The 27,933-nt window shown below is 45.2% G+C and overlaps 2 protein-coding genes, 1 long non-coding RNA gene, 1 other non-coding gene and 1 pseudogene across 5 annotated transcripts in view; 3 read left to right on the top strand and 2 right to left on the bottom strand.

Moving 5' to 3' along the window:
- The window catches only part of PIGA (phosphatidylinositol glycan anchor biosynthesis class A), a 28,881-nt gene extending 19,303 nt beyond the window's left edge, over nucleotides 1–9,578 (bottom strand). Inside the window, exon 1 of the mRNA XM_035102419.3 lies at nucleotides 8,800–9,578. The gene's annotated coding sequence lies outside the window, so the exon portion shown is untranslated. The remainder of the gene's footprint in view (nucleotides 1–8,799) is intronic.
- Nucleotides 9,457–10,781, top strand: LOC118078522 (carbohydrate sulfotransferase 14-like; annotated as a pseudogene). The gene has a single exon (XR_015951222.1). The product of XR_015951222.1 is annotated as a carbohydrate sulfotransferase 14-like (transcript).
- A 4,284-nt stretch (nucleotides 10,782–15,065) lies between these two features.
- GLRX5 (glutaredoxin 5) lies at nucleotides 15,066–19,861 on the bottom strand. The gene is made up of 2 exons (XM_035102423.3): nucleotides 19,460–19,861; nucleotides 15,066–17,328 (listed from the first exon to the last, which is right to left on the bottom strand). Exons 1-2 carry the CDS (start codon nucleotides 19,779–19,781, stop codon nucleotides 17,150–17,152), a joined length of 501 nt encoding a protein of 166 aa, XP_034958314.1. The 5' UTR covers nucleotides 19,782–19,861; the 3' UTR covers nucleotides 15,066–17,149.
- A 265-nt stretch (nucleotides 19,862–20,126) lies between these two features.
- On the top strand, nucleotides 20,127–23,636 carry LOC118078518 (uncharacterized). Its single transcript, XR_004691732.3, has 3 exons — nucleotides 20,127–20,582; nucleotides 21,602–21,766; nucleotides 22,860–23,636. It is a non-coding gene; the product is annotated as an uncharacterized LOC118078518 (long non-coding RNA).
- On the top strand, nucleotides 22,486–22,759 carry LOC118078526 (small Cajal body-specific RNA 13). The gene has a single exon (XR_004691733.1).
- Nucleotides 23,637–27,933: the final 4,297 nt, after the last annotated feature.

Raw genomic sequence — 27,933 nt, 5'->3', positions numbered from 1 at the left:
AACCAGCTATGGACAAAACTGGCAGCGACGTCTATTGACCGTCGCCTCCTTTTGCTGATTATGAATCTGCATACAAATACCTTCCTGAGAATTAGGCTAGATGGCAAGGGGCTAGTCTCTAATCCGGTTGCCACCACTAGAGGGGTAAGACAGGGCTGCTTGCTTGCCCCTGCCCTATTTAATTTCTATATTAACTCACTAGTGGCCCATATGACCAATGCTGCTTTCCACCCGCCAAAATTAGCAGGTAGAGCCTTGAATGTCCTCCTGTATGCGGATGACGCCGCCCTCTTAGCTACCTCCCCCATTGGGTTAAGGAGGATGCTTCAAGCTCTTCATGAATACGTGACCCAACACGAGCTCCATCTTAATTATGCAAAGACCAAAATAATGGTCTTTGCTGCTCGACCAAAACCTAATTTGTGGTCAATTAATGGTATTCCCATAGAGCAGGTTAGTTGCTTCAAATACCTGGGTCAGATAGTTCGATCAAACAGGTCCTTCTTGGCACACAGAGAATATATAGCCACAAATGCTTCTAAAGCAGCTCTGTTGATTAGATCCCTGTGGCGCTGTGGTTAAACCACTGAGCCTAGGGCTTGCTGATCAGAAGGTCGGCGGTTCGAATCCCTGTGACGGGGTGAGCTCCCGTTGCTTGGTCCCAGCTCCTGCCAACCTAGCAGTTCGAAAGCACGTCAAAATGCAAGTAGATATATAGGAACCGCTACAGCGGGAAGGTAAACAGCGTTTCCATGTGCTGCTCTGGTTTGCCAGAAGCGGCTTTGTCATGCTGGCCACATGACCTGGAAGCTGTACGCCGGCTCCCTCGGCCAATAATGCGAGATGAGCGCGCAACCCCAGAGTCGGTCACGACTGGACCTAATGGTCAGGGGTCCCTTTACCTTTATTCCAAGAAACAGGCACAAACAGTAGATGTTGCCCTGAGACTCTTTAAAATGAAAGTTCTCCCACTACTTCTGGTGGGCATTGCCTTGGGTTCACGTAGGGACTTTGTAAGATTGGAATCTATCCAATCACAATTCCTCAGGGCCATTCTCAGGATCCCCCCTTCTGTTGCGGGTGCGATCATGAGATTGGAGACCGGTTGCCAAGCCTTTACGTATGTGGCCCTGAAAGCGAAATTATGGCTATGGCTCAAACTATGTTTCAGAGGGATAATTTTAAATCTCCATGGGAAAGGGAAGTGGTAGAGGAAGTGCAAAAGTGCGGTCTGTCCTCCCTTTATATTGAGTCCATGACATACAGCCGCGCTAAAGCGATGATCGCGATGATCGCTCAGAGATTGGGGGATATCGCCAGACAGGAGGACATAGCCCGCGTGAAATCTGGGATGTTTTTAGGGGAGGAGGTGTATCGGTCTGCACCAGCCCGTTACCTCGCGGATATCCACTACGTGGAATACCGCAGACTAATTACTGCGGCTAGACTGAATGTCCTTGATTCGGCGGTTTTGAGGGGAAGATTTGGAGGAGTCCCATATGTGTGCCATTGTGCCTTGGGTGAGGTAGAATCCACAGAACACATTCTACTGAGTTGTCCCTTTTATAATGATTTAAGGCAATATCTTATAGACCCGTATTTATCTCAGTTTAGTTCCCGACCAAGAGAATGGCAGGCAGCATATTTGCTAAACAAGCCCACTGGGAAAATAAACTTCTCAGTGGCTAAATTCCTCTTCCTGGCGCTCAAGTGTCAGAAACGTATAATCGAATGTCTTGATGTGGGTTATCTGTAGGAGGTTTAGTAGCACGGTCATACCCCATTTATGTATCCCTCTGATGCCTTCAGTTTTATATTTTTTTATTTTTATGTATCCCTCTGATGCCTTCAGTTTTATATTTTTTTATTTTTATGTATCCCTCTGATGCCTTCAGTTTTATATGTTTATCTTTGTATTGAGAAATGTTTTTTGTTTCTGACTATCGGTCGAATAAAGTATATTGATTGATTGACAAACACAATTGGTTCCGGAAATCTGTACTTAACCTGAAGCTTACTTAACCTGAAGCGAACTTTCCCATTGACAGTAATGGAAAGTGAGGACTTCCGCTTGTGTTCGTCGGGAGAATGGCTGATCCGTAACATCTCTCCCGACTCCCACGGGGAAATTTGGCGGCGGCTGGGGGAGTAAAGCAGTCTCCCCACCCTCCCAGGATGACGGAAGGGGCCGCTGGCCCGCAGATGCCCCTTAACCCACTCTGACCCTTCGGGGGGGTGGGGGATTCTGGGCCAAGCACCCATGGGGGCCGGAACTCCTGGAGGCCACCCTGTTCGAGCGCGATCTCCATGATTTAAGAGGAATGATTGGATTTAAATTTATGGACATGCTTCAAATGACGGGGAGGAAGATACTGCCAGAAATTCCAGCCTCTGAGTAATAAGAGAGTCGAGGAAACACCATATTAAAGAAAGAAAAGGATACGCTGGACTAAACAGAAAGAGAAGTGAACTTTTTATTTTTTATATTTCAAGATGACACTTAACACCTTCCCTGGATGGATAGTCTAACGAATTTAGAACAAACGAGAAGTTATAATATAAACTGTGTGGATGTTGGAGTATACACAATAGAGGATCTATTTGAAGTGGTTTTGCTAAGTCTGTAAGATCAAAGCCTCCCTAAAATGGATGTACCAACTGATAGAACTCGTGCTTTGTGAACAGTTTTAAGAGGATTTACGACTTGTGACACACTTTTTAATCAAGCCCGCAAACATGGAGAGCGGAGTAGCAGTTAAAGGGCGAGGAGAGCCATAAGTTTCATAGAATCATAGAGTTGGAAGAGACCACAAGGGCCATCCAGTCCAACCCCCTGCCAAGCAGGGAACACCATCAAAGCATTCCTGACATATGGCTGTCAAGCCTCTGCTTAAAGCCCTCCAAAGAAGGAGACTCCACCACACTCCTTGGTAGCAAATTCCACTGCCGAACAGCTCTTACTGTCAGGAAGTTCTTCCTAATGTTTAGGTGGAATCTTCTTTCTTTAAGTTTGAATCCATTGCTCTGTGTCCACTTCTCTGGAGCAGCAGAAAACAATCTTTCTCCCTCCTCCATATGACATCCTTTCATATATTTGAACATGGCTATCATATCACCCCTTAACCTTCTCTTCTCCAGGCTAAACATACCCAGCTCCCTAAGTCGTTCCTCATAAGGCATTGTTTCCAGGCCTTTGACCATTTTGGTTGCCCTCTTCTGGACACGTTCCAGCTTGTCAGTATCCTTCTTGAACTGTGGTGCCCAGAACTGGACACAGTACTCCAGGTGAGGTCTGACCAGAGCAGAATACAGTGGTACTATTACTTCCCTTGATCTAGATGCTATACTCCTATTGATGCAGTCCAGAATTGCATTGGCTTTTTGAGCTGCTGCATCACATTGCTGACTCATGTCAAGTTTGTGGTCTACCAAGACTCCTAGATCCTTTTCACATGTCCTGCTCTCAAGCCAGGTGTCTCCCATCCTGTATTTGTGCCTTTCTTTTCTTTCCTTTTTGCCCAAGTGTAGTACTTTACATTTCTCCTTGTTAAAATTCATCTAATTACAGACCGATCTCTCTCCTAAATTCTGATTATAAAATTTTTACCAAAATTCTGGCAGAAAGATTAAACAAAATTTTGCAAGAATTAATACATAAAGATCAAGTCGGCTTTGTAAAGGGTAGGTCCGTAAAGGACAATATTAGAAATATTGTAAATATTTTAGAATGCCTTGAAAATAGAAGGGACAAGCAGGCAGCCCTCCTAGCCATTGACGCTGAGAAGGCTTTCGACAGAGTCTCCTGGGTATTTTTGATAAAGATAGTTGAAAAAATGAACCTGGGAGACAGAATGGAGAAAGCAATAAAAGCCATATATAAAACTCAAAAAGCCAGGATACTAATAAATGGAAGATTAACAGATAACATAAATATTGGAAGAGGTACTAGGCAAGGCTGTCCCTTATCCCCTATCCTCTTTATATTAACATTGGAAATTCTACTAAAAAATATAAGAGAAGAGGACAGTATTAAGGGTATAGTAATTGGCAGTAAAAAATATAAAGTAAAGGCTTATGCAGACGATATAATTATAACTACTGAAGACCCAATACAAAGTATCCCCTCAGCGATTACGAAGTTAAATGAATACGGTAAATTGGCAGGACTCAAAATAAATTATGAGAAAACCAAAATGTTGGTAAAAAATTTAGAAATCAAAGAAAAACAGGAGCTCCAAGAAAAAACAGGTTTAAAAATTGACAAAAAAATGAAGTATTTGGGTATAAAAACAACAATAAAAGGGATAGATCTGGTACAAGAAAATTATAGGGAAACCTGGAAAAAGATAAAGGCAAACATGGAGGAATGGACTAAATTAAAATTATCAATAATGGGCCGAATTTCATTAATTAAGATGTGTGTAGTCTCGAAAATGAATTACTTATTTCAAAACTTACCAATTTTGGGGAAAGAAAAATTTTTTGGTGAATGGAAAAAGGATATTATGAAATTTATCTGGAATGGGAAGAGACCGAGGATCAAATATACAATCATGATAGATCATAGAAATAGGGGAGGCTTCGGGCTCCCAGATCTCGAAATATACCACGACGCATCTGCAATCACCAGGATTAAAGAGTGGATGGAGCTTCAAAATACGGATCTTTTAGATTTGGAGGGCCAAGGTTTAGCTTTTGGCTGGCACCGCTATCTAATGAAAGAAAAAATTGAAAAAAAGAACATTTTTATGTTCAACATAATTAGAAAATCTCTGTACCTAGTTTGGCAGAAATATAAAAGGTTCTTTGAACCAAAGACCCCATGGTGGGTCTCCCCACTTGAATTAGTGGCGGTCAAAAGAACTAATATGGGTGGTAATTGGCCCACCTATAGGAACCTATTGGAAGAAAAAGAGGGAACATTAAAATTAAAAGATTACTCTGAAATAAAACATCTCTTGACTACCTGGTTGCAGTACTTTGAAATAAGTCAGAGGCTGCAAGTCGATAAAAAATTGGGCTTCGACAGGGAAATGTCAAAATTGGAGGAGATTTTATTAGTAAATAAGAGCAAATATATTAAAAAATTATACCAGATAATTCTAAAATGGAGAACAGAAGAAGAGCTGACCAAAGAATTCATGATTAAGTGGGGTCAGGACCTGGGGAAACCTATCCCAGTGGAGAAGTGGGAGAAGTTATGGAAAAAAGACTCAGAATTTACACCCAATTACGATCTAAAGGAAAACATTTCGAAGATGCAGAACAGATGGTACCTGACCCCACTTAAAATATCCAAAATCTACCCAGGAACCAGCAATTTATGCTGGAGGTGTAAAAAGGAGGTTGGCTCCTTCATCCACATATGGTGGAATTGTAGTATAATTAGAGAATTTTGGGAAATGCTTTACAATGAATTAAAGAAAATATTAAAATACTCTTTCAAGAAAACCCCGGAAATGTTCCTTCTAGGAATGATATCTGAGGACATCCATCCCAAGGACAGATGTGTAGTCAGTTATGCGGTAGCAGCTGCTAGGTTATTAGTTGCAAAAAATTGGAAAACCTCGGTAAACCCAAGTAAAGAAGAATGGCAGATAAAATTATTCAATTACTACAATTTAGCAAAAAATTATGAAGAAATTAAAGGAATGGATTTAGAGGAGACCGTTAAAAATTGGAAATCATTTATTAATTATATTAAGAGCCAATTGGAAAACCCAAATGTAATCTCAGATGCTTAACGATTTTGTCATGAATATTTGATTTAGAAAATAAGTAATTATATGCATTTTGTTGTGTTTTTTATCTTTTTTTTTTTTTGTTAATTGTTAAATAAATTAAGGTATGTAAATAATATATGGAATATAAGGATAAGCTCCAAACAGGATGGAAAGTGCGGGGGGCGGGGAATGGGGGGAAGTGGGAGGGAGGGAGGGGGCAAAGCAAAAATGATATCTCAACGGGTTATAATTTTTGCTCAAGGGTTTTAACGATTTGTACTATTCTCTGAGTTGATGTTCTTTTTTTTGTGTTGTTAATAAAGATTATTAAAAAAAAAAAATTCATCTTGTTTGCTTTGGCCCAGTTCTCTAATCTGTTAAGGTCATTTTGAAGTGTGATCCTGTCCTCTGGGGTATTAGCCCCCCCTCCCAATTTGGTGTCATCTGCAAGTTTGTGATAAGAAATGTGTTAATTGTTTGTTTTGGCTGATACTTGCCTGAAAAAGCTGCAATTCTGCAATCGGTGGATTTATTGAGCAGGAGCCGGGACCTGATTTATGGGATCGTTAAGATGGCGACTGCCCGTGTTGGACTGCGGCTTGGGAAACATCTCAGTTTGAAAAAGGAATGCAAGGATTCATGGGCGTACCCAGGATCAAAACTAGGGGGGGGGGCAAGGGGAGGGGCCAAGGTACGGAAGGGGAGGGGCCATAAAGTGGGCGGGAACGGCGAACTCGCGCTCCGCCGGGCTGTGCCCCTCCCTAGCAGCAGGGCTGGTAGGCGGAGGCGGAGCCCAGCCCAGCGGAGCGCGAGTTCAGCGTTCCCGCCCACCGCGCCGCGCTCTCTGGTTCCCCGCCGCGCTTGGCCTTGCCAGAGGGCGCGACGGGGAGCTGGAGGGAGGGCGCAGCGCGGCGGGCGGGAACGGCGAACTCGCGCTCCGCCGGGCTGTGCCCCTCCCTAGCAGCAGGGCTGGTGGGCGGAGGCGGAGCCCAGCCCAGCGGAGCGCGAGTTCGGCGTTCCCGCCCACCGCGCTGCGCTCCCTGGTTCCCCGCCGCGCTTGGCCTTGCCTGAGGGCGCGCCGGGGAGCTGGAGGGAGGGTGCGGCGCGGTGCGGCGGGAATGGCGAACTCGCGCTCCGCCGGGCTGTGCTCCGCCTCTGCCCACCAGCCCTGCTTCTAGAGTAGGGCAGCTGCCCTAACTTGCCGCATGGTGGGTACGCCCTTGCAAGGATTTATGGGGAGGCTGGACAGAAAATCCTCACAGAAACAGTGACTTTGTGTTAAATCTTGTTTGAAATCATCTCAAAAGCTGTGACAAGAGAAAGAAAAATAAGAATAGACTTGTTGGGAAAGATCGGGACTATATTGGACTATAATGAATAGATATGTATTTATATAATTTGGAATAATTGATATGATATGATTGGTTTGTAAGTGAAAATCTAATAAAAATTGATTAAAAGAAGAAGTAATGGAAAGTGGATTAATCTGTTCCAGACGGGTGCGCGGAGTACTCAACCTGAAGTGTACTTAACCTGAGGTATGATTGTAATTGGTTCCGGAAATCCGTACTTAACCTGAAGCGTACTTAACCTGAGGCAAACTTTCCCACTGAAAGTAATGGAAAGTGGATTAATTCGTTCCAGACGGGTCCGCAGAGTACTTAAACTGAAAATATTCAAACTGAGGTGTACTTAAACCGAGGTATGACTGTACCACAAAAAGGACCACATAAATTCTCTATGCAAAGTTTTGGTTTTGTTTTTTTGCAAATTTATGAAGATAAAGGTTTGGGTAAGCTACCTGCTCTAATTGCGTAAAAGAGGTTTGGTTTTTACTTTTGCTGGAATGAAACTGCATTCACAACTCTTCTAGACTGCTTTGCCACTTAGAATCATAAAATTGTAGAGTTGGAAATGACCCTGAGAGTCATCTAGGCCATGTGTAGTCAACCTTTTTATACCTACCGCCCACTAATGCATCTTTCTTGATTCAGCTTGTGCCGTAGAACCCCCTACCGCCCACCTGGAATCTTGAAACGCCCCCTAGTGGGCAGTAGGGACCAGGTGGACAACCCCTGATCTAGACCAACCCACTGCAAGGCAGGAATCTCAACTAAAGCACCCAGAACAAACGGCCATTGGACCTCTGCTTTAAAACCTCCAGTGAGACTTGATTGATTCTTTGTTTCAAAAGAACTTGTCTTTTGTGCACAGCATTTATTCCATCTTTAGCTAAATCCCCCACCTTGTCCTCATTTGCTTTTGTAATTGTCTTTAAAAATGTGCCTGTATGTATTGTTGTGGTGACTGAAACCTAGGTTGAGGGTGCCATTTCTCCTAGCTTTTCTGAGTTATTAATAATAACAATTATTTATTTATTTATATCCCGCACATCTTGCTGGCTTTCCCCCGCCACTCTGGGCAGCTCTCAATAGAATATTAAAAACACAATAAACACATCAACCATTAACAACTTCGCTATAAGGACTGCCTTCAGATGTCTTCTAAAAGTCAGGTCGTTATTTCCTTGACATCTGATGGGAGGGCGTTCCACAGGGCGGGAGCCACTACTGAGACGGCCCTGTGCCTGGTTCCCTGTAACCTCACTAACAACGGTGCTGCTGCCACTGGTAGCTGCATTTCTGCAAGACTTTGGACTACAGCACTAGGAAAGCAACTACTGTACAAATAAAAGCCCACTCTTCCTGCCAGGGTCCAGAAGGGCGCAGAGGCGCCGCTCGAAAGCCAAGCTCAGCCCAGGGATGCTCCAAGGGCACGAGGCTCTTCGGATCCCCGCAGGCACCGGAACGGGAGCATTGAAGAGAAACGGGGCGGGCGTCATGTGACATCTGCCCAAGGCGACCAAGAGCACGCAAAGCCCCCCCCCCCTCACAGATACATTAAAAGGCGGTCCACTCCTGAGAGGCTGAAGGGCAAGAGCGGCGCCCCGAGACCCCTCGTGGGAGAAGAAGGGCGCCCGGGGAAGGGACTCGGGAGGGAGGCAGGGCGGCTCCGGAGAACGAGGCCTCTCGGCGGGGGAGCGGGCGCGCGAGGCCCCGCGAAGCCTGAGGCTTACCTGGCGCCCGCGCGAGCGAGCGAGGGAGGGACTGGAGCGGCGCTTCTCTCGGCGCTTCTCTTCTGGGACCCTCGAGGCGGGCGGCGGCTCTTGCCCTTCTCGGAGCAACAGCAGGCGCCGAGACCCACGCACCGCTTTGCCCACACGCCGCCTTCGGAGCGCGAGAGAAAGCGTCCAATGGAAGGGCAGCGCCCGGAGCACGTGGTGCAACGAAAGCCAATGCGGGCGCTCGCGGCTATTTCTCGGGAAAGCCGCCTCGGAAGGAGGAAGCGACGCTGGACTGCGCGTTGACGTCTCCTCCGGCGCCTCCCCCTCGAGGAGACGCTTCCCTCCAAGCGGCTGCCTGCCTGTCTCGCGGCGTTCACGTGGAGGCGGAGCTGCAGGGGGCGGGTCCTGCCCCGCTGCCCAAGCGCCCTCTGCAGGCTCAGACAGGCAGCGGTGGCCAGAGCGGCTGCTGGCCGGGCTGAGGCTGGCAGGCTCACCATCAAGTGGCACTGGCACCCGCGTGCCACTCCAGCCTGAGGCCGCCCGCCCAGCAGGCCATATCTCCGTGCTCTTCCGCCCCCATGGGGGCGTCTCCTAGGCCTGCTTGCGGGGTGGCAGCAGCGGCTCCCGCTTTCTCGTGCCTTCCATGTGGCGTCAAGTGGCCTGCTCCTGATGATCGAGGGCATTCTGGCAGAGGTGAAACCCCCACTGCTGCACCCTTTTCACGGTGAGATCCAGGCAAGGCGTGCTGCGTGCGGCCAAGCAGACGCGCCTTGCAGCATGTGGGAGCTCTCAGCAGCGCACTGGCGGACGACACTCAAGCACCTCCTGGTGAACGACAAGCACCGCTTCCTGTACTGCTACGTGCCCAAGGTGGCCTGCTCCAACTGGAAGCACATTCTCAAGGTGCTGGGCAGCACCCTGGGGAACGTGTATGCAAAGCTGAAGATGGACCACCGGAGAGACCTAGTTTTCCTCAGCAACATGAATCCACTACCGACTTAAGCACTACTTCAAGTTCATGTTTGTCTGGGACCCAATGGAGAGACTGCTGTCTGCTTAAAAGAATAAATTCAGAGAGATCAAAGAATATCAGTTAAAGTATGGCATTGAAATAGTAAAATGGCACTGGGTGAAGCCCCAGAGATGACATCACCTTCTCTGAATTCATCCAGTACCTCTTAGATGAAGAAGTGGAGAGCATGAATGAGCACTGGATGCCCATCTACAATCTGTGCCAGCCTTGCACGGTTAGGTATGATTTTATTGGCTCCTACAAAAGACTAAGTGAGGATGCCAGTTAAGTGCTGGGAAGGGTTCGAGTGCCCTCTTTTGTGCAGTTCCCCGAAAAGCAATCATGGTATAAGCCTGTGACACCTGAAACTTTAAATTGTTATCTGTGTAAGACTCCAAGGGTGCTTATCAAAGAGTTATTACCAAAGTATATTTTGGATTACTCTTTATTTCCTTAAAGGTAAAGGGACCCCTGACCATTAGGTCCAGTTGTCACAGACTCTGGGGTTGCGGCGCTCATCTCACGTTATTGGCTGAGGGAGCCGGCATACAGCTTCCAGGTCATGTGGCCAGCAGGACTAAGCCGTTTCTGGCGAACCAGAGCCGCACACGGAAACGCTGTTTACCTTCCTGCTGTAGTGGTACCTATTTATCTACTTACACTTTGACGTGCTTTTGAACTGCTAGGTTGGCAGGAGCAGGGACCGAGCTCACCCTGTCGCAGGGATTCGAACCACCAACCTTCTGATTGGCAAGCCCTAGGGGCTCTGTGGTTTAACCCACAGCGCCACCTGTGTCCCAAATGTTACCCGCTTCCTAATGTTGGCAGTGAATTTTGCAGACAATTAACGTTTTACACTATGAAGAAATAGGTGTCCTATATCAAAGCTACCAACATGAGTCTGACCAAGCTGCGGGAGGCAGTGGAAGACAGGAGTGCCTGGCGTGCTCTGGTCCATGGGGTCACAAAGAGTTGGACACGACTAAACAATGCAATTTCCCAATTTTATCCCTTTTTCACATCAAATGCCTTGCTGCTTTGAATGCCTTTACGTTTTTTTTTAAAAAAGGCTTTGCCTTTCTTTTTTTCAGGTTACATTTTCTATAGGTCCATTTCATTTGTTGAGACATTAGGGTTACATTAGTAACAAAAGGAGGGAAGAGGTGGAGGGGGTCTTGGTGGGCGGGGATGGGGGGTCACATGGTGATGTTTCTATTTTGCTTAATGTTTGTGTGGAGTTTTGTGTCAGCGTCACTTGTGCAGGTTCTCTTTGCTATTTGCTTGTGTCTTTGGTGGTGAGAGAGGTTGGGGTTGGCCTAGAGCTTTTGTTGTTGTTTAGTCGTTTAGTCGTGTCCGACTCTTCGTGACCCCATGGACCATAGCACGCCAGGCACTCCTGTCTTGCACTGCCTCCCGCAGTTTGGTCAAACTCATGTTCGTAGCTTCGAGAACACTGTCCAACCATCTTGTCCTCTGTCGTCCCCTTCTCCTAGTGCCCTCAATCTTTCCCAACATCAGGGTCTTTTCCAAGGATTCTTCTCTTCTCATGAGGTGGCCAAAGTATTGGAGCCTCAGCTTCACGATCTGTCCTTCCAGGGAGCACTCAGGGCTGATTTCCTTCAGAATGGATAGGTTTGATCTTCTTGCAGTCCATGGGACTCTCAAGAGTCTCCTCCAGCACCATAATTCAAAAGCATCAATTCTTCGGCGATCAGCCTTCTTTATGGTCCAGCTCTCACTTCCATACATCACTACTGGGAAAACCATAGCTTTAACTATACAGACCTTTGTCGGCAAGGTGATGTCTCTGCTTTTTAAGATGCTGTCTAGGTTTGTCATTGCTTTTCTCCCAAGAAGCAGGCGTCTTTTAATTTCGTGACTGCTGTCACCATCTGCAGTGATCAAGGAGCCCAAGAAAGTAAAATCTCTCACTGCCTCCATTTCTTCCCCTTCTATTTGCCAGGAGGTGGTGGGACCAGTGGCCATGATCTTGGTTTTTTTGATGTTGAGCTTCAGACCATATTTTGCGCTCTCCTCTTTCACCCTCATTAAAAGGTTCTTTAATTCCTCCTCGCTTTCTGCCATCAAGGTTGTGTCATCTGCATATCTGAGGTTGTTGATATTTCTTCCGGCAATCTTAATTCCGGCTTGGGATTCATCTAGTCCAGCCTTTCGCATGATGAATTCTGCATATAAGTTAAATAAGCAGGGAGACAATATACAACCTTGTCGTACTCCTTTCCCAATTTTGAACCAATCAGTTGTTCCATATCCAGTTCTAACTGTAGCTTCTTGTCCCACATAGAGATTTCTCAGGAGACAGATGAGGTGATCAGGCACTCCCATTTCTTTAAGAACTTGCCATAGTTTGCTGTGGTCGACACAGTCAAAGGCTTTTGCATAGTCAATGAAGCAGAAGTAGACTTTTTCTGGAACTCTCTAGCTTTCTCCATAATCCAGCGCATGTTTGCTATTTGGTCTCTGGTTCCTCTGCCCTTTCGAAATCCAGCTTGCACTTCTGGGAGTTCTCAGTCCACATACTGCCTAAGCCTTCCTTGTAGAATTTTAAGCATAACCTTGCTAGCGTGTGAAATGAGCGCAATTGTGCGGTAGTTGGAGCATTCTTTGGCACTGCCCTTCTTTGGAATTGGGATGTAGACTGATCTTCTCCAATCCTCTGGCCATTGCTGAGTTTTCCAAACTTGCTGGCATATTGGGTGTAGCACCTTAACAGCATCATCTTTTAAAATTTTAAATAGTTCAGCTGGAATATCATCACTTCCACTGGCCTTGTTATTAGCAGTGCTTTCTAAGGCCCATTTGACTTCACTCTCCAAGATGTCTGGCTCAAGGTCAGCAACCACACTACCTGGGGTGTAGTGTGCAACTGCGGCCCTCCAGATGTTATGGCCTACCAGTGGTCAGGGATGATGGGAATTGTAGTCCAAAACATCTGGCGGGCCGGAGTTTGGGGGTGCCTGGCCTAGAGTGTCGTTGCTTGTTTGTGATTGGCACTGGTGAACTTTGTTTTTGTGTGTGAGTGGGGTGGGTGGGTGTTTTTGAATCAGCTTTACCTTTTATACAAAATGTTTGTGGGCTGCTGACTTAAGCACAATATTTTTATTCCAAATGTGTTTTTTTGTATATTTTAGGAGCAAAGCATTTTGTAAGAATTACCTGATTATCAACTGCAAGACAGTCACATTTTAAAAAACTGGAATAGTGAGTCATGCATAGAATTAGTTGTTTTTGTTGTTTAGTCCTGTCTGAGTCTTCGTGACCCCATGGACCAGAGCACGCCAGGCAATCCTGTCTTGCACTGCCTCCCACAGTTTGGTCAAAACTCATGTTGGTAGCTTTGAGAACACTCTCCAACCATCTCGTCCTCTGTCTTCCCCTTCTCCTAGTGCCCTCAATCTTTCCCAACATCAGGGTCTTTTCCAGGGAGTCTTCTCTTCTCATGAGGTGGCCAAAGTATTGGAGCCTCAGCTTCACGATCTGTCCTTCCAGTGAGCACTCAGGGCTGATTTCCTTCAGAATGCATAGAATTAGGCTATGTCAAATATTACTTGCATTGTTTTGTTTTCTGTAATATAAATGTAGCAGCCTCATCTTACATTTCTGCCTGCATATAATATATAACAATGCAGACAATAATGTATGGCCTATTTGGCTGGTTCAGCAAGTTGTAGAAGACAGCATTTGCAGAGTAAGCCTATGCACATTTACTCAGAAGTAACTGAGCTAATTGGAGCTTATATGACCTTTAGGGATTTGAGCCTTCAAAGTGTCAAGCACAGGGAAAGTGCAAAATATGGGAAAGCCTATTGATATTGGTAAGTGTGTAAAATACACTCAAATAATTTGGCTCTTCATATGGTTCAGATATTAGGATTTGTATTTTCCTTAGTGCAGTAGTTTGGTCAGTTGCTATTAGGTTTTCTTTGTTTTCTTCATGCTTTATTTGTTAAGCTATTAAAACTATTTTCCAAATATTATCTCTCACGTAAGTATTACAGTGTTGCTGGAAAACTAGAACGCCTAATTTCTCCAGGAAATTTGCTCAAGGTAAGTTCTACATGCATTCACAGAACTTTCTATTTAAGCATTCTGGTTATTAATTGTGAAAATGATTGGACTGGATGGCTCATAATTGTTTATTCTGTGCCTGTCTTAATAAAGTCTGTATGTAACACTTTTCTTGGATATTATGTTTTTTGTTTACAATGTGGTTTGGAGATGAGAACAGGGCAACACCCTAGCATTTGTAATTTTTAAAAAAGCAGGCAGCTTTTTTTTTTAACCCCAATACAAGTGAACTGATTATTTTATTTTCTGCTTCCCTTCACCACAGCTGCCTTCAGCTACAGTATGTTAACTAAAAGTGTAGCTTGTTCAACTAAGAGTAATTTATACACTGGATGACTTCAGAGGGGGAGCTAGCTGCTCCGGCACCTGGAGTGGCGCACCTGCTGTGCACCTGGGGGTGGGGGGAGCGTCCCGGGGGGTGAATGCCCATGGTGAATGTCCCGGGGGGCACCACTCGTGGCGAGCGTCCTGGGGGGGCGATGTCACCCCCTTCAGGGATGACACCCGGGGCGAACCACACCCACCGCACCCCCTTCCTCCGCCAGTGGATGACTTTGCTTTTCACTGGCCAGAAAAGGAATTGCACTAAAGCAGCAGCAGTACAAGCCATGCTTCCAGCACACCAGCATCCGCTCTCCCATCATATTGGACTTGAAACCCAATTTATGGGTGATGTTGCACAAGTGCAGACTAGACAGCTTCAATTTTAGTCTTTGGTGCCTCAGGTTAGTAAAGCCAACTTTGTCTAACATATTTCCATTCACTTTATTATCGTCTACATCTCTGCTCTGTCAGCGCTGAAGTATGTGTTCCTACATATCAGGGATGAGGGAACACTTTTCCTCACAGACAACCTTCTGGGAGTCACATGCCTGCAATGGGTGGGGAGAGAGTCAAAAGCACACAGAGAAATGGAAGTGACATGACTCCAACATGTCACCTTCTCAATCCCGTCCAGCTTTCATGCTCCTTAATATTGTTGATAAGTCCTATTCAATTCTGAATAGACATGGTTAGGATTGTGCTGTTAAAACTGTTCCTTATATGTTTTCAGAGCTTTCCATCATACTGCTGGCTTCAAAAATGACAATCAAGAAATCAGTGAAGAGACAGGATTTTAAAATTCATGTTCTAGGCCATTTACCTCAAAAGGAAACTTGAAATAATCACAGACCAATAATAGACAAATCTCTCAGATTATTTACTTGTATCCAGTGGTATAAACTGCTCACCTATTTAAAAAAGTTTTTTTAACTTTCTTTTACTTATTTTACTACTACTGTAGCTGCACAAAACAATGTATAAGCTTTTAATGAATATATTTTTGTGCCTAGAAACAGAAACATTAAGGGAGCTTGATATATGGAGTTTTTTAAAAAAACATTCCAACAAATATTATGCTGTCTACATTTTTCAGTCTAACATGAAACAGATTTATTTCCTCATTCAACTGGATAGAAAATATATTTCAGTGAAGCACAAATCACTGCAGGTTTTGAAAACACATGTCCATGCATAACAATTATTGGTTCCAAGGGGTTTGTGCACTTATAGAAAAATGGACACTGGCAATAAACTATGTCTGATACCAAAACTGCACATTTTCCATTTGGAGCCACAAAATTAAGTTTAAATATATTAAAGCACTGATTATAGACTTTCTATTAATTGAGACAGTCTTTTGGGCAGAGGTAGAAGTTACTTCTTGGCTTTTAACCCAAACTTCTGGCTTTCCCCCCAAACCCACTTATTGACTTTGGAAACAGTAATCATGACTACTGTGGTATTTGTTTTCAAGCTAAGAAATAACATTTTAAAGTATTTACTCTTAATATGTGTCCCTAAATATAGGCTGATTAGGTTCCTAAACCCTACACAAATAAAATGAAGGCATCAACTTCCTTCATTTTTCACTGAGAAGCAAAGGAAACTCACACTGTGCCTCGAACACAATTTGCAAGATAGGAAGATGATCCAAGGATGCTTCCAGATGCACAGCTCCTAGACCTACCCAATCACTGCTTCACATAGTGTTAGTTATGAGCAGACTTGCAAGAGATTTCCCACACTGCAGGGATTATTGTGCCTTTTCCACATATACGCTCCACTAAGCTATGTTCACACTCTTGGATGTTACATAGCTGCACCAGTGCAGAAGAGTACAATTCACATCCAGGAAACTGTTCATTAATAATTCCTCAGTGGAATTTTTAAAAGCAGTTTCATTGCATTATAGTGTTTTTTAAAGAGCAACTGTCTGATTACTTAGATGCCCTTTAAGGAACTTTTAAAAACAACCCTGCTTTTTGTTATTTTTGTTCAACAACCCTAGCAATGGGAGAAGAAACAAACAGTAGCAGCAATGACCTTTCAAATATTTGCTTAGAAGTAAATCCCACTGAGTTTAAATGGAGTTTATTCCTATTGTTAGCATTGTTGGGATTCGGGGGCATATGTGTTGGGAGAAATCTTTGTAAGTTTCTGCTGGTGAAAGAACAGTAGGCAGGTAACAAATGACCTTGAACTTGCCTAATTCAACCTATGCCTGATGTAAATTCCAAAGCAGCCACTTTAAATTTATTTGATTACTTCTTCAAATTGTTTCATTCTCGCTCATCAGGTGCTTCAGGAAATAGTTACTTATTCCCGCCCACCATCCTTAAATGCTTGTCTTTTCCTTTCCTTATTGTTTATTTTCAATCCATGCAATTTCATCACAGTGCATTAGCACCAATTTAAAAATAGCCACTACACATCTCAAAATGGAAGAGAAGTGCTAGGCCATCTGCACCTGTGGAACTAGCATTGCTCTTTCTTCTTTTAAAGTCAGACTTCATGCAGCAAGGGGAAATATGAAATAACCACAGTGAAAGCACAGCAAAAACTTAATGATACTGTAAAGTGAGTAAATAAGAGTAACAATTCTGGAGTATAAACAGCTAGTATGGAAGCACCTTAGAAAAAGAAGTTCCACTTTTTGGTGACTCCAGCAAAATGCACACAAAATCATTAAAAATAGAAGTGAACTACTTATTTACTTTGATTGTAAAACATTTGATTTACAGAGCTATGCTTAAAAAAATTCAAGACAGAATAGCCACATATCAAGTCTATTGTACTGTAACATGGGTAACATAATGCTTAATGATATAAACCTCATTGTTAGTTCAAAAAGTTGCCTTTGTGAGCTAAATCGCATAAGGCTTTTCTGGTACCAAATTGTAAAAAGTTGTCTTTGTCAAAGTCAAAGCAGTCACTTGCTTATTTTTTTTCATGGTTGTTCTCCGAATCCAGAAGTGCAGAGCGAATTCCTAATTTCTTAAGCTCCTCCACTAGGTCGCCGCTTTGATGCATCTGAAGAAGTATATCACAGCCCCCTACAAATTCACCATTCAGGAAGACCTGGGGAATAGTAGGCCAGTTTGAATAGTTTTTGATTCCTGAATCAAAACAGAAAGACAAGTTAAACCAAATACATTAGACAACTGATAACAGTGTTTTTGAACAGGCAAGGCAGTTAAGACTATACTGGAGATAAGAAAGGAAGCCCACAACCCATAGCCTTTTTGCAAATCTTATTGGCTGTAAGTCTGTATCACCTTCTCTCTTCTCCTCCTCCACTTGGGGCAAGGGGCCTGTCCTTTTGCTGGTGGCGCTGTGGGTTAAACCACAGAGCCTAGGGCTTGCCAATTAGGTCGGCGGTTCAAATCCCCGCGATGGGGTGAGCTCCTGTTGCTCGGTCCCTGCTCCTGCATCTGATCAGCAAGCCCTAGGCTTAGTTTTTTAAACCACAGCACAATCAATCATTGCCTGTATACAAGGGAGGCCTGCAAAACAAATGTTGCAGTGTATCCTTCCTCCAAAAAGGAGAGTTCCTGGTTCCAGATTCTATCCAGCCATTTTCCTTCAAAGCAAAAGATTCTGCTCTCACGGCCCCATTTTTCCTTTCAACTGTCACTCTATATTCCATGGCTACTTAGCATGTTCAAATAGCAATGCATTCTTATTTTTACTATTACATTTATATCCCACATTTCCTTCAAGGAGCTCAAGGTAAAGCACATCTTTCTCCACCTCCACATTTTATTTTCACAACCAACCTGTGAGGAAGGTTCGGCCAAGCCTGATTCATGATTGAGTAGAAATTTTTCTTTCTGCAACTTATTCAAGATTCAAATTCTAGCACTGATCCCTGGCCAACAGATTCACAGAAACTACACAAAGACTTTCCTAATGCATTAAACAGAAGCTTTTGAACAAAGATATAGCACTTCTTGGACCTAACCTTAAATGTCTTTGCTTATTAAAAATTTTGTTGGGATATTTTACTGCTTTTCAACACCTATTTGCTCTGTTTGGCAAATACAAATTCTTTAGCTCTGTCCAATTTCTTTATCTCTTCCTGACAGACATTTGGAGTTGAGGGAGTGGTGCAAGCTCTTGTGTATATTCTAGAAGTGCTCTGACAAATGATACAATCTCATAACTCTTTAGACACCAGGCAAAAACGTTTGTCTTCAACCAGGCCTTTGGGTGATTTATATTCTACAGCCTTTTAAATGTGCTTGTGGGAGGGGGGTGTTCTTGTTTTGCTTTGTTTTTTTAAGTATTTATTTTGTGCTTTTATCGTGTATTTTTATCTTCTGAACCACCCTGAGGTCTTCGGATGAAGGGCAGTACAGTATATAAATTTAATAAATAATAAAATATTATTAAGAACAACTTATGCAAACCCTGCAACTGGAAATCTCAATTTGGTTGCAGGGCCCTCCTGAGTTGCAAAAAGAGACTGGCGATCCTACAAGGATCATCCGATCACTTGCATGGACATTTCCATCCAGTTGGCAGGACCAAAGGGCAACCGCTTCCCCTCACATTACTCCAGAGCAGGCTCTTGCAGAGCCAGGCAGAGGCCCGGGCCAGGTAGATAATGTGCCTCCCCCTTTTTTACGCTGTGCTCCTTTTTTCATTTTGCTGATTGTGAATATGCTGACCGAGACCCCCTTTGGAATCGGAGGCCCGGGCCAAGTGGCCCGTATGCCCCCCTCCCCTGTCTGGGCCTGCTCCAGAGCAGGAAAGGCCGGTGGAGAGAAGCGCTGGAGGCTACAGCAGCCTGGATGGGTCCATGTGCACACGCAACACTTCACACACGGCCTTTCGGGAAACATCAGATTGAAGGAGAGAGGGGAGGGTTGTGCTCTTCTGCCGAAAGAGGCAGTGGCACCCAGCAGCGCCCACTCTTCCCATTTCCCCGGCGGGGAAGGGCACTGGGCACCACGGCAGAGAAGACGTCCCACGCCCGGCCCCACAGTCGTAACCCGCAGCGACGCTTCCCACCCGCCAGGGAATGTAATACTGTACGTGGAACCACACCAGGCCTTTCTAAGGAAAGAGGGGCAAATGCAGGAGGGCAGCAGCAGCAGCAGCCCCCCTTTCCAGAGGGAGAACGAAGCCAGCGAGGTTTCCCTGCCGCCCCCCAAGCCAAGCCAGCCTTCCCCTCGCGGGGCTGGCGCTGGCGCAGAGGCCCCTCCGCCCGCCGAGTTCTTCCGCGGAGTCGCCGGGCCCGCCTACCTTGGCGCAGGCCGGGGTCCTGCAGGACGTCGTAGGCGCGGTAGTCGCTGACGCCGTGCAGGCGCAGGATCTGCACCACAGCGTTGCTGAAGCCGCACTGGGGCTGCGCGGGGCTGCCCTTCATAAACACCACCACCGGGTGAGCGCGCACCAGGCGCCCCACCGCCTCCTTCGACCCGGCGGCCGCAGCGACGCCCTCACCGCCCTCCGCTCCGCCGCCTCCGGGGCCGGCCTGGCTCAGCGGCCGAGCCAAGAGTGTCGTGGGCCGCACGTCGCGCCACCGCCGCAGGGCTGCGGGCAGCCGGCAGAAGGACCCGCTCATGGCTGCGGGCTCGCCGGAGGCTCCCTCAGGCGACCTCGAGGCCTCGCCAAAGGGACGCAGGCCTCGATACTGCTTCTGTCACTCACGCTCGGGCTACCAATAATGTTTAAGCGGGGCTGTCTGCGCTTCCTTAGCCCCGCCCCGTACACGCAGGGACGGAAAGGCCGGCCGGCCGCTTCCTATTCGTCCCCCAATGGCCAATCGTACCACACGGGGTCCTTTGAATAAAATCTCTCCTGTGGGAGGGGAGCTGTTTGACTCCTATGACTGCGCCAAGGAAGTACCGGAAGTACAGCGCGCTGTGCTGTGATTGATAGGTCTTTCTGTCACTTTCCCATGGGAGGCGGGGAAAGTTGGAGTTTTGAAAAGACGAGAGGGAGGGAGCGGCGGCGGCGGCACTTCCGCTTCCGGTGTGGTAGTGGTGTGGGCGTCAAGGCTAAGCGTCTAGCTGCCTCAGACCCGCCGCCTGCGCGGTCCGGCCCCTCGGCGGTTCTCGAGAAGAGCACAGCGAAGCGCGCGGCCTGTGGCAGTGGAGATAGAGCAGCCCGCCTCGCTTAGCCCTGCTCCGTCCGAATCCCTCCGCCCCACCCATTGGAAGTCCGAGCAGCCCGACCTCGGCCGAGATGGGGCCTGGGGGTCCAAGGAAACAGCAAGAACAGGCATCCCCAAACTTCGGCCCTCCAGATGTTTTGGACTACAATTCCCATCTTCCCCGACCACTGGTCCTATTAGCTAGGGATCATGGGAATTGTAGGCCAAAACATCTGGAGGGCCGAAGTTTGGGGATGCCTGAGCAAGAAGGTAGGCGATATTTGTACAAGTATTTGCGCAGTGCTTTCTTAAGGGGACGCGGGTGGCGCTATGGTCTAAACCACTCAGCCTCTTGGGTTTGCTGATCAGAAGGTCGGCGGTTAGAATCCCCGCAACAGGTTGAGCTCCTGTTGTTCGGTCCCACCTCCTGCCCACCTAGCTGTTCAAAAACACGTAAAATGTAAGTAGATAAATAGGTACCGCTCCGGCGAGACGGTAAACAGCGTTTCCATGTGCTGCTCTGGTTTGCCAGAAGCGGCTTAGTCATGCTGGCCACATGACCTGGAAGCTGTACGCTGGCTCCCTTGGCCAGTAAAGCGAGATGAGCACCGCAACACCAGAGTCGTCCGCGACTGGACCTAATGGTCAGACATACCTTTACCTTTACCTTTACCTTCTGTTTAAGGCGCTTCCCGCCCGTCATCCAGCCCCGTTAACCTCTACGGCAGCCCACAAGGTTCGTAGAGACACCAGAAGCTGCCTGCTACCCACTGAGACCTTTGGTCCCTTCACCTTCCTCAGTCTGCAAAAACTGTTAGGAATCAAAGGGTAGTAAATGTGTAAAAATAAGAACGCTCCTTTCCTATTTACTGGCTGAACTGTGATCTGTATTCTAGACTTCAAAGGGGCAGCCTGAAGGAATTATAAGCTCCATATCAATGTAACTATCGGCCCTGCATTAGAATTAAAATTTGGGGGTAAAGATGAATGACTATACAGTATGTGGGACTGCTTGTGGACTCACAGGCGGTCTGGGAATCGGCGTGTTTTTACATGAGTAGAATGTGCCCTTTTATTTAAAATGCATCTCTGGGTTATTTGTGGGGCATAGGAATTCGTTCAATTTATTTTTTCCAAAATATAGTCCAGCCCCCCACAAGGTCTGAGGGACAGTGGACCGGCCCCCTGCTGAAAAAGTTTGCTGACCCCTGGTTTAGGGGGGTCTGGTGTTGTGACCTTTAGGTCTTCTGCAAAGAACCCTAATTTATAGGTTCTGCCTTTTATTTCAGGTGTTCCTTTTGTGATTGAACAAAAGAACCTCTTCACTGAGCATATCAATGGCTACATTTGACACTGACCTAGAATTCCTGCCTGAAACGTTTATACAACTGCAATAAGCTGTCAATGAGCTGACTCATTGGAAGTTAGTAAAGAATGGCCGAATTCTCAAAAAGGCAAGTACTTCCCACCTTTTAATATTAATGGAAATGTTTCAGTTTAATTTAATTTAATAGAACTGGGACAGAATATGAAACTAGTCTGGGAAGATCAGTATTGCTGATCATTCCAATTGCTAAATGGAGCCTCCAGGACCAGAGGTGGTATTATTTGGCATGCTAATTGCTAGGAGTGGGGAACAAAATTCAGAGAACGGCTGGTTCATATTCGCCTATGGGCTGTGCAGAAGCATATGGCTGTTGTTGAAAACCACCAGCACTGAACATTTACTACCGTGTTTCTCATATTATAAGACATGTCTTATATTTATTTTTTCCTCAAAAAAAAAAACACTATGGCTTATTTTCAAGGGATGTCTTATTTTTTTCCTCCTCCTCCTGCCGCGGCCAGCATTGCTGCTGTGCCTATCACTATGTCTTATTTTCGGGGTATGGCTTATATTCCTTGAATGCTTAAAAATCCTGCTATGGCTTATTTTATGGGTATGTCTTAAAATATGAGAAACAGGGTAAGTGTTTTGAATAAATTCTAGAAAGGTACCCATGTTGGTTGACCACAGAGAAAGCAACACTATTGTGCTTCTTTAAAGACTAGCACATGTGTAGTGCATTTGTAAGGGCTCCTACCAAAAAAACACCACAATCAATTTGTTGGTCTTGAAGGTATCACAAGACTGATTTGCATGGCATGCCAAGCTTATCCATTCATTGCAGTAAATCTGCAGCCTTGGAGTTGCCCTTGGTTGCTCTTGTACTCTGGGCATCTTGGCTTTGCAGAAAGAGTATCTGACTGAGGAAGCCGAGGCAGGACTGTAAAAAGTAGCATCAGCTCCATGTGCAATGTTTCTCTGACATACTCAGTACTGTTGCCACGGAGATAATGATTGTCCTAGTGTCATTATCCATCTATCAACAGTAAGAGTAAATTTGCTGTATGATATTGTTCAGCAAATGGAGCATTTCTGCTGAACACTAAAAACTGCTACATATCCGAGTAGGTTCTCTAAAACCAAATTGAGCATCTATATGTTTCATGTTCTGAAAATACCAAAATCACTAACAATTGCCCTTTGTACATTTTGCTTTTTAGGTTAAGTGACTCAAATCTTTCACTTCCAATCCAGGCCTGAAAATTGTATGCCACAAATCCAACTGGTCAGGAACAGTGTTAAAATTCTTAAATGTACTTCAGCTCATTGCCGTTTCCTGCCTTGAAAATCCAGCACCACAGGGGCCGAGGTGTTCAGTGGGACTTATTCTAAAGTGTGCAGAGGATGGCAGTCTTAATGTCTCTTGCTGGTGAGATGGTGTGTTCAGAATTTACCTGTACATCTTGTGGTAGCTTTACAAATTCGAACTACAGACTTTTAAAAAACAACAAGCTGAGTGACAGACTGCTGGTGTCCTTCAACTGAGGCTCCATAGAGAGCATTCTTACATACTGTATCTGTGCTTGGTTTTCCCGCTGCACAGTCATGGATAGGAAAGTGCTCCAGAAGGTCTTAACCACAGCCCAAAAGATTATCGGTCATCCTCCCCCATCTCTCGAAGAGCTATACAACTCCCGTTGCCTTAAAAAAGAAAGAAATATTTTACAGGATTTATCTCATCCTGGATATAGTCTTTTTGCACCATTGCAAGAGATACAGAACAATTAAATCAAGAACGAATAGATTAAAAAACAGTTTCTATCCGAGAGCTATAACCATCTTAAATGCTGTATCTAAATAATATGATCCCGGGAGTCGTGATGGGTGTATATGTATGTGTCTGTGTGGCTGTAATTGTGTTTTTAGATTGTATTTTATGGGATGGCATTCAGTTTCGTTGTACTATGTACAATGACAATAAAGTTTCATTTTGTTTTGTTTTGTTTTGTTTCTATTCTGTTCTAGTCTATTCTACTCATAGATGCTGCATAAACTACCAAGCAGATTTATAAATGACTATGACAGGAGACCACATGGTCAAATGTACTAAACATCAGCTTTCCTGTTTAGGCTGTGGGTGCCCAAGCTGTCCTCCCACCTGCCAAATTTACTCCCCCCCCCAAAAAAATCTCTATCGCTGCAGTTTGCTGAGAAGTAATAGGTTTTGTTTTTTTGTTCTTGTTTTTATTTATTTTATGTATTTTTATTCTGTGAACCACCCTGAGATCTTCACATGAAGGATGGTATACAGTCTATTTATATGATGATGATGATGATGATGATGATGATGACGACGACGACACATGTTAGAATCATAGAATCATAGAGTTGGAAGAGACCACAAGGGCCATCCAGTCCAACCCCCTGCCAAGCAGAAAGTCTCCATCCTGTGCCTTCCTCCTCATGAAACCCACATGCCTCTTAGGGGACCAAAGAGTTGTGTAGCAGGCTGAAAAGACTATGTTCACCTGCGTGCACACTTGCACACACCTGAACTACACCATTGGCACATGGATCCCAACTGCCCCCCCCCCACTGGACTGGATCTAGCCATTGGATGCAAAAAGTTTGCCTACTCTGGTTAGAGTTTAGCTACTGGTTTATGCATTGTTCCAATTATAAGTTGGCCAGTAACATGAAGACTGTGAGCAGTAATATCAAATTGAAAATTGAATTTTATTTGAACATAATTCAAATCCAGAAACTGCGGCCCTCCAGATGTTTTGGCCTACAACTCCCATGATCCCTAGCTAACAGGACCAGTGGTCGGGGAAGATGGGAATTGTATTCCAAAACATCTGGAGGGCTGAAGTTTGGGGGTGCCTGATTTAAATGGTATGAAAGTTCCAAATCTATTTCTACATTTCAGGTTCTGGCACCGTTTTATCCCCATCTACCATTTTAATTAGAGAACATATAGAAAACAGTGCTTTTTATAGTGCCTGTAACATGCACACTGCTATAGAATGCAAAGCTGGTCATTGCGGGGAGGGAGGAGTGATGCCTCCTTCCACAAGTAGCACAATATACAGTGGAACCTCGGTTTACGAAAACCTCCATTTACGAACGCCGCAGACCCGGAAGTGTTTACATCCGGGTTCCGTGGCGTCTGATGCGCAGATGCGATCTGCGCAGCTCGCGCATGCGCAGAAGCAATCTGTGCAGCTCATGCGTGCGCAGAAGCGCTTATCAGCGCTTCGCACACACGCAGAAGCGTGCCTTTGGCGAGCGAATGCCTTGGCGAGCGGACGCCACCGCGGAACGGATTGCGTTCGCAAACTTAGGTACCACTGTAAAAGCATTAGAACTACATATTTAGCATGACAGTATAAAGGATAATATGTTCCAGCTGCTGCTGCTGCTCAGTGTTGTTTCCAGAGCAGAATTTCTTGGGGGATGGACTTTGATCCCCAAAACACCTTCCTCTTTGGGAGCCATCAGAAGGCAATCTATGGTTTGTTTTTCTAATTAATATTATTATGCTTAGAATCGGATAATGCAAGACACTGGAGGATGCCAAGAAATTATTATTACTACTACTACTACTATCTAAATGAGAAAGTGAAATATGAATATGCAGTCACAACTCATTTAAAAGGCAGAAGAGAGTGTAAGCTGTACTTAAAATTTGCTTACAGGCATTTTATATTTGGAAAACAAAAGCACATTTGCTACATTTGTTATCTTTTTATTTGCAAACATTGTATATAATAGAATTGTAAGAATCATTGCATTGGAGGATTTGCATTGCCACATTGCAATCCTGGATTTGCATAAAGCACTGATATAAAAAGGGGACATTTTAAACAATGGCAGAAGTCTAAGTAGAGCAAGCACGGGTGACACTGAGGAGAGGAAGTGACAGTTTAAAATGTACAAGAAGGAAGTTAGGAGTGTTAGCTTTTTGGAGTTAGTGTCTGTGTTGAACCCATCTCTTTAATTTCTTGTTAAAACCTTTTTTTAAAACTCCTCAGTGTTCCACCACCCTTGCTTTACTCAAACCTTTACTGCTGTTTAAAACTGCCATTTCTCCTTTCAGTGTTACTACATGATTTATGTGGAAATGGTTTAATTTGATTGCGTACTTTTTGATGTTTTGTTTATGACCACTTTTGTTATGTTTGCAATTTTTATTTTTTCATGTTGTAAGCCGCCTTAAACATGATTTGAACTAGGAAAAGGTGGAATACCAATAAAATTATGTACGTATGGCCATTACTACTTTATTCAAACTTCTGCTATTGTAAACAACCACTCCCTCCCCCCTTCATCATACTACCCTTCTTGCTGTACTCAAGCATCTCTCTCTGCCATTGCTCAGCTGTCTTGTGTGAGATAGATAATGATGCAGAGCCCGCAAATACTCCATAATACCTTCCCACGATGTCTTTCACTTCTGGTACACTGTGTTGTGCTCAACATGAAGTGCAAGATTCAATGTAGTAATTTAGAAGAGATATTTTGTGAGCAGGCAAACCACCCATATGTGTGCAACCCCCCCCCCCAACTGATCTTAACTGAAGAAGCTAACTGGGAGGCTTGCTCTTAAGATTCTATTCATCTTAAAGATGGAGTAACATATGGGGAATGCAGAATAGGAGAAAAGCTAAGGGATGGATATGGGGGTGATCTGCAAGTATTGTTGGCATCTGACTTGTCTCGAGAAACAATGTAGTGCACCTCTGGGGGTGAAGTCAAACCACTGTGTTAGCAGCATCGAAGTGAGCTCCCTGTGACGCAGACCTGGACCGTGTATTGTCCTGTACTGTCCAGACAAGACGCCACCCCTTGGCCTTGCTGATATGGCCCAAAGCAGGCATCCCCAAACTGCAGCCCTCCAGATGCTTTTGGCCTACAACTCCCATGATCCCTAGCTAACAGGACCAGTGGTCAGGGAAGATAGGAATTGTAGTTCAAAACATCTGGAAGGCCGAAGTTTGGGGGTGCCTGGTCCAAAGGAAAGTAGAGCAATACATTCGGCACCAGCTCAGCTGCAGGTGTTATCAGATGCGTCCAAGCCGTCATCTAACCATTTTAGGGACTCCACTCCGGATTCGTGTAGGGTTTACTTCTGAGTCTTTTCTTCTTCTGAAGATATCCCACAAGGCAGCAGAGGTTTAGGAACAGTTTTCCTTCTAGATGGGCTACCTTCCCAGGTGGACGAGCCCCATCTGCCCCTCACATACCTCAACATGTGCAGAAACTGCTTTCTCGATCGTTGGACCCACTCTTGCTCTTGTCCACTCAATCTGCTGGAGCCTGCCTTTCCATGCAGAAGTCCCTAACTCACCAAGGGTTTGAGACCCATCGGTTCCCCTCACCTGGTTTAGCTGGCCAGACAAATCCATTCCGGGTGTGTGTGTGGCTGCTGTCACATGCTGACAGCTTCTAGGAGCCAAAGGTGAGAGCTGAGTGCATGATGGGGGCCGAAGGTAGGCAAACTAGCCCTGGAGGAACATGACGTCTCCACCAACAGAGGTGCTACCCCTCTCCATATACCCCATACATCTGTGTGGGTAAGAGGCATCAAAATAGGAGTAAAGATTAAAGCAGGGGCATAAAAGGGTCCACAGAATAGAAGTGTATGGTGGCTTTATAATTAGAAGGAGAAAAGGATGCGGGAGGAGAAAGGTACAGGTTACCATGGGGTAGTTTTGTGTGCAAGGGGGTGTTTGGGCTATCAGGAAGGCAGGTTCATCCACAGATCAGAAGGTAAACTCAACGTGCAATCAGCTTTTTTATTCAGAAAAGTCAAAACACAGCAGAGTTCTTCGAAGCGAAACTGCCCTAGGTGAATACACAAATACAGGATGGGAGACACCTGGCTTGAGAGCAGTACATGTGAAAAGGATCTAGGAGTTTTGGTTGACCACAAACTTGACATGAGTCAACAGTATGATCATAGAATCATAGAGTTGGAAGAGACCACAAGGGCCATCCAGTCCAACCCCCTGCCAAGCAGGAAACACCATCAAAGCATTCTTGACATATGGCTGTCAAACCTCTGCTTAAAGACCTCCAAAGAAAGAGAGTCCACCACACTCCTTGGCAGCAAATTCCACGGCCGAACAGCCGATGCAGCAGCTCAGAAAGCCAATGCAATTCTGGGCTGCATCAATAGGAGTATAGCATCTAGATCAAGAAAAGTAATAGTACCACTGTATTCTGCTCTGGTCAGACCTCACCTGGAATACTGTGTCCAGTTCTGGGCACCACAGTTCAAGAAAGATACTG

The sequence above is a fragment of the Zootoca vivipara genome, chromosome 7 (genome assembly GCF_965207765.1).
Source record: "Zootoca vivipara chromosome 7, rZooViv2.hap1.1, whole genome shotgun sequence".
Classification (NCBI taxonomy): Eukaryota; Metazoa; Chordata; class Lepidosauria; order Squamata; family Lacertidae; genus Zootoca; species Zootoca vivipara.
This window is presented reverse-complemented; position numbering and strand designations above follow the sequence as displayed.

Coding starts and splice junctions, on each gene's coding strand:
- GLRX5 (XM_035102423.3), bottom strand. CDS start 19,781: ATGAGCGGGTCCTTCTGCCGGCTGCCCGCAGCCCTGCGGCGGTGGCGC. Junction 17,329..19,459: donor GGACCCCGGCCTGCGCCAAG/GTAGGCGGGCCC, acceptor GTTTTGATTCAG/GAATCAAAAACTATTCAAAC.